At 49.3% G+C, this 6,592-nt stretch overlaps 1 protein-coding gene across 1 annotated transcript in view; it reads left to right on the forward strand.

Annotated features, from left to right (window-relative positions):
* ITPR1 (inositol 1,4,5-trisphosphate receptor type 1) overlaps window positions 1–6,592 on the forward strand; it is a 197,026-nt gene that overhangs the window by 55,729 nt on the left and 134,705 nt on the right. Inside the window, exons 26-28 of the mRNA XM_023533300.1 lie at window positions 2,519–2,644; window positions 4,712–4,912; window positions 6,534–6,584. Coding sequence (XP_023389068.1) covers window positions 2,519–2,644; window positions 4,712–4,912; window positions 6,534–6,584 — 378 coding nt within the window. The remainder of the gene's footprint in view (window positions 1–2,518; window positions 2,645–4,711; window positions 4,913–6,533; window positions 6,585–6,592) is intronic.

Raw genomic sequence — 6,592 nt, forward strand, 5'->3', positions numbered from 1 at the left:
TCCCGTTCCGCGTTAGCGTTTGTCGTTGATAGTGATAGGATTTACCGAAGTGGGGTGATGGCGCCCGGAACCTCTGTGGCCCGAGAGGGCATTTCTAAAGCATTCCCTCCGAAACCCAGCGCGGCAGTCGCGGTGGTCCACGTGGCAGGCAGGAGATGGCTTGGGGACGTTTAGAGTCCAAGGACACAGACTTGGGTCTCGCGAGCTCGACAGTGACGGCCAGAGACGACGTGAAGACTCGCCAGAGGACTGCCCCCTGCCGGTGGTCACAGTGTGTCACTCTGGGCTACATTCATCAGGGTCACTGGCTCATTTAGTCCCGAGACACCCGGATGAGATGGGCGGAACTTCTAGCAGTCCGTTATAGACGAGGTCGCTGACCAGAGGGCTTCAGTGTCCCACCTGGGTGGCCAGGCACACCTAGCAGAGCTGGCCTGCTCAGCCGAGGAGCCTGGGCTGTGGATCACTGTGCATGCCACCTTACCTGCACCTCACTTGTCCCTGCACTCCAGGATGTCCCCTGCAGAGGCCTTCTCCTCACCTGTGGTGGCGGTGAGAATTAGGCATCAGGCCTTTCCACAGCCACAAACAAGTACAGGCCCCATCCTTCTGGTAGGCCGCGAACTTGACTTGGTTGACGTTAACATAGGTGTGCATGACATCCAAACTCGGCCGACCTTTGGACTAGAACTGGTAAGTCCATGTACCTCCCTGCATGCAAAGATGTGAGGAGACAGTTGGCTGGCCGCAGCTTTGTCCCGTGGCGTTGTCAGTTTCCTTACTGAGAGATGCCCATTCCCAGGGCGATGAGGAAGTTACACTGGCTCCGAGACCAGCCCTCACGTGTGTGTGTTGCTTTGGAGTGGGTACCAGCGTCGCGGTGAGGGAGAACAGTGGGGGGTCCCTGCCGACAGATGACCTCTTGTCGTATGCTGCCCTCGGAGCTTGTCCACCCCACAAAACCCCTCTCGGACGACAAAGGCTTGTTTGTTTCCATGAGCCCCAGCAGATTCCATCTGTAGCTGAAGAAATGGAAGCTGCCAACCTCTGCTGTCCCAGGACCTCGGATTCTTAGAGCTGGGTGGTCGGTCACTCGCCCTGTTAACGGGAGACCAATGTGACGCCCGCGCTGACGTAGTGAGACTTCCTGTTGATATCCTCTTTAATTCTCCTGGTTTTATTTGATCGTGAAAGCTGGCAGCCAGGTTCCTCTGTTAGCTGTTGACGGCAGACGTGTCCTGTTGTCTCATGGGTTATTGTCACCACCGGGATGGGCAAGCTGCAGACGAGGGTCAAACTCGGCCACCACCCGTGTGCTTGTGGCGCGTCGGAGCTGAGAATGGTGCTCGCATTTCTAAGTCGTTACGTTTTCACTGCTTGTAAAGCACCTGCATCATGCCCTCTCTTTCGCTTCGTGGCCCACAAAGCTGAAAGTACTTTTCTGGCTCTTTAAAGAAAAGTTTATGACCCTCGGCCCAGACCAAAACCAGCCACTCACTTTTTTTAAGGAATTCCTGTCTACACACTGGGCATGCATTTAATCTCCTTTAATCTCCACAGCATCCGCATGGAATGTGCATTTTTATTTTATCCATTTTACAGATGAAACAGGCCCTGAGCGATTACATATCTTTCCCAAGCCGGTCCGTGTGAGGTCTGGGGAAGGAGCTCAGCAGACTGAGTTTAGGGCCCGCCTTCCTCACGGCTGTGGTCTTGGCCTCGGAGAGGAGGTGGTGGACGTGAGCAGGCTTAGGACTGTTGGGGCTCAAGGAATGTGAGGGGCGACTTTTAGTTTTTGGAATTCTCAATTTGCTTTTACTATTGTAAGTGTCTGCTTGTTTAGAATCGGGCAAAAGGGCAATAGGTTTTATATGATTGTCTTATCATGGGGACTGCTGACTCTTTGCAGAGTTTGTGGTTTTAACATATGAAATGAGAATCACAAAATCAGCGTGTGAAACGCCCAGGGCAGGCAGTAACCCCACATTGCAGATGGGAAACTAAATCTCAGTTTAGATGGTGTGCCTGAGGGGACAAGGAGAGCAGTAATGACAGGTGCACGGGCCTGACTTATAACCTAAAGAGATTCCCACTCTGCCAAAAGTCAGCACGGCCACAGGTGAGCACCTTAGAAAGGCGAGCTGCGGGGGACGTGAGCTCCCGCAGTGATGAAGTCAGCCCTGCTCTGCCGTCAGTCCGTTTCGAGACGTCCCAGCCGTGCTTAGAAGTGGAATCCCAGAGGCCCTCTCATACCTTCCACTCTGTATTGCCTTTTTCCCGGAGTAAAATCTTTTTGCTTCTGCCCAAGGCCATTGGGAGAACTCGGGAACACGGGAATGTTCCTGGCTTCCTTCCGGTCTGAGCAGGGCGGCACCTGGGCGTCCCCACACAGCGGGCCCTCCACGGAGCCTCCAGCCCTGCCTTCGTGGCCGTGGGCGTGTCGCAGAACCCCGTCTCCCGGCCCGGAGAGGCACGCTTTCTCCCGCCAACCCGGCTCCCTGTGTCTCCTCCCACGCAGGCCGAGGACACCAAGATGCAGGAGATAATGCGGCTGGCGCATGAGTTTCTGCAGAACTTCTGTGCGGGCAACCAGCAGAACCAGGCCCTGCTGCACAAGCACACAAACCTGTTCCTCAACCCCGGGGTAAGGCCCGGGCCCCCGGAAATTGGGGCGGGAGGAGGCGGGGCGGGAGAGGCACGGATTGTCCTTTGCTGTTGTGGCCACTGGGACTTGTCACAATGTGACACTCATCCGGGGGGAACCTTCTGATCTACTCTCAGGTGGACATAAATCTCCCCATCTTTTAGGGGGAGAGGCAAGAGGAGGGAGGGGGAGGTTGGTAGAGTCAAAGTAAGATATGTTTATATAATTTTTAATAATCCTCACTACAAAAGATGAAAAAATACTATGACATCTTCTGAGGTCAAACTTCAGCACTGGAGAGGTGCTAATTCTCTGTCTCCAGCCGCATCCTCCTGAGGTCAGGCCTGAGTTCTGTTTATACAGATACATCGTATGTTCATATACAGCACAAGGGCGTGACGTTTCAGTTCGTTAAATATGTTTTTTAAATATATTAAACACGTATTCATTATTTAAAGAAACGGGGCGTACTCTGCACAGTGTTTTGCATGTTGCTTTTTTACTTAACGCGTGGTGGCTGTCTTTGCAAGTCAGAGATATACATTCTTCTCATTCATCTTGATGGTTACGTGTATTCCATAGCATGGCTGTAAGTTTTTTAAAAAGCTGTTCTCATATTAATGGACAATTAGGCAGTGTCTAAGTTTTGGTTTCGTAACCAGTACTACAAAGCGCACCCTTGTACACACATGTTCACAAACGTACACACGTGTGCACGTGCACACACACTCAGTACAGCTGGAGCTTTGCAGAAACAGGACTGCTGGATTGTAATGTTCCCTCTTTGTCATGTTAAGAGAAAGAACAAGCAAAAGCCAAAAGGGTTAAAGCCCCCTACCTCACACCAAACAAAAAGCTCAGTAAATGTTGGTAGAAATAGAAAACAATGCTTCTAGAAGATAACATGAAAATACCTTCACGACGTTGTAGAAAGCGAGGTTTTCATACACAGTATGAAAGCCGCATTAATCATGAAGGAAAATATCAATAAATTGGACTTTTTAAAAGACTTCTGTTCATCAGATGACATGATGAAGAGTGTTCCAAGGCAAGCCAGGGGTGGGGAGGAGACATTTGCAGTGCACATGTCCAGTAAGGAATTCACATCCAGAATATATAACAAAGTCGGAAAAGTCAGTACGGAGAAAGACAACCTATTTTTTAAATGGACAAATAACTGTCCAATGAGACACTCCATAATAGGATATCCAAGTGACCAGTAACGGTGACAAGGTACTCAACAGGGTTAGTCATCAGAGAAATGCAAATTAGATAAGATAACAACTTGAATCGAAAAGCATCGGCAAGGATGTGGACTAGCCATAACTTAGAATGAGCCCTGTTAACGTCTTTGAAAACCGTTTGGACGTGTCTTCTAAAGCCAAACATATTTAAACATGTTTAAACCTATTTAAACGCAGCAATTCCCTTTTTGGGTAGAAACCCAGCAGAAACGTGTACGTTACGTTTCCCGGAAGACGTGTACGAGAATGTTCAGAGCGGCACTATTCATAACATCTGTAGCAAGAATAGTGTCATGGCTTATCATTAAAACTGGAAACTTCCCCAAATGCCCACCAGTAATGGAGCAGGTAACTGCCTTGTTGTGTGGCCATACAATGATGTGTACCTAGCAGTGACAAGGAACAAACAGGTGCAGCAGCATGGATGACAGCACTGGAAATGTGATGTGCCACCAGATGAGCCAGATAGAAACAGATGTGTGAGCGCCAGGAACAGGCAAAGCCAACCTGTGGTTGCAGAAGTCAAAACTGCAGTGAAATTGGGGGCGGGCGTCCTTTAAGGCTGCTTCGCTTCCTGGTCTGGGGGCTGACGCTCCCTCGGGAACCCACTTAGCTGCGTGCTGGGGGTTTGTTTCCTCCTGTGTGTTCATGACACGGGGCTGCAAGGTTTCCGAGGAAGCGGGGCAGCGGGAGCGAGGACGGGGAGACCTCTCGTGGGTGCAGACACCCACTCTCTGTTTTCGGCGGACTCTCCTCCTTCCCACGCGGCGCTCGGCCCCAGCTTCTGACCTGTCCCTGTGCTCCCGACCCCACCCTCTGCCAGATCCTGGAGGCGGTGACGATGCAGCACATCTTCATGAACAACTTCCAGCTGTGCAGCGAGATCAACGAGCGGGTCGTGCAGCACTTCGTCCACTGCATCGAGACTCACGGCCGCAACGTCCAGTACATCAAGTTCCTGCAGACGATCGTCAAGGCCGAAGGCAAATTCATCAAGAAGTGCCAAGACATGGTCATGGCCGAGGTGACGACCGTCTGGTTCTGTATACCTTTGTCCGGTGTTCCATAGAAAGTTTAAAATTATTTCATCTTGTCTGTAAGAGCTGGCATGCTCTCCTGGAGCCATACGAAGGGACAAAAGTAATTGTGTGTGGGGGGGGGTTTCATTTTGTGAGCCTAAAATGCAGATACAGGCAAGAGTCTGATCTGATTTTTATAGCGATAAATTTATTCATTTTAAGGAAGTTTTGCTCAGAGTCTTCTGAGAAGAGGGAAAAAAAAAACCCCAGGAATAATGAACCAAAATGTAATAGATGGAGATTAAATGTGGATGAAACCAGTGAGCCAGAGCAGCCTCCCTTCCTACAGATTAAATGACTTTCTTTAATTATTCATCTAATTAATTAGCTAAGAATCGTAGCTTGATAATTCTCAAGAAGAACCTGGTCAGTGGAATCAGGCCCCAGTCCCACCTGTGGGAAGTCAGCGCCCTGTGCCACACCTGTGACCTTGGCTTTCACACTTGGTTTAATCTTCCCACCTTTTTAAACGATGAAAACGTAAGCGAATCCACCTTACACTTGGTTTAATAATCCCATCTACGTATGCGGTTCCAGTGGAAGATGGTGCGGTGTAATTAGGAGTCAGCTCAACCTGAAACACAGATGTAGGCTGGGCCACTTTCTGGCCGGTGACTTGGGGTGTGTCACTTGACTTCTTAAACCCTCAGCGTGCATTTCTGTGAAATGAAGGTACAGCGGTGTTCCTTGGAGGAGCTGATGTGCAAATTAAATGGGATAAGGGTGACATTAATAGTTAACACTTATTGGAAGCCGACCATACACCCATCACTGTCCTAGGCAACTTATATACAATCATTTATTTCATCTATGTGACAGCACCATGAGTTAGCTGTCACATTTGTCCTGTTTACAGACAAAACCGAGGCACAGTGAGGTTAGGTAATCCATCCGAAGTCACAGTATCTGGCATATAATTAGAGCTCATAGTGGTGAGTCGTTATGTGAATGATAGCGACCATATTTATTTTGCCTTCTATACCAGCCCTTTGGAGCTTCTGTATTTCGTGCAGTGCTTAAATTGATTTATTCTCGAGATTAATCAGAAGCCGTAGTCCTGGGGGACAGGTTATGAATGAGACTGCCTCGACTTTTTGATGCGTTGAAAGGAAGGCCTATCTTAATTAGAAGTGGATAATTTGTGGCTGTGAAGAGATGACGCAGTGTATAAAAGAGTCAGAGAGATCCTTTTAAAGCATAAAGAGAAGGTAGAAACATTTTAAAAAGGAAAGTCACAGCCTAGCTCTTACGTTTGGAAATACAAGTGCTGGCTGGCAGTCTCTGTTTCCACTCGATACGCGAACACTGCGATGCAGACTTTCTCTTCCCCTAAGAGTTTTTTTAGGACCACTGTGATATTTCTGTATCTTTGGATAAAGATGATGCTGCCGAAGGTTTTCAGTTGTCGAGTGAGGTCAGTGAATGAAATCGAGACGAGTAGCGTAGGTGAGGCTGGTTTGGGAAGGTGAGTGCTAACAGAGCATCTCTTTGTGAATAGGTAGCATGTTTTACGCTGCTCCCCCACCCCCTGCCGGCTCGTGCGAACAGGCCCCGTTCTTTCCGCAGCTGGTGAACTCGGGCGAGGACGTCCTCGTGTTCTACAACGACAGAGCCTCTTTCCAGAC

Source organism: Pteropus vampyrus, unplaced genomic scaffold (genome assembly GCF_000151845.1).
Source record: "Pteropus vampyrus isolate Shadow unplaced genomic scaffold, Pvam_2.0 Scaffold100, whole genome shotgun sequence".
Classification (NCBI taxonomy): domain Eukaryota; kingdom Metazoa; phylum Chordata; class Mammalia; order Chiroptera; family Pteropodidae; genus Pteropus; species Pteropus vampyrus.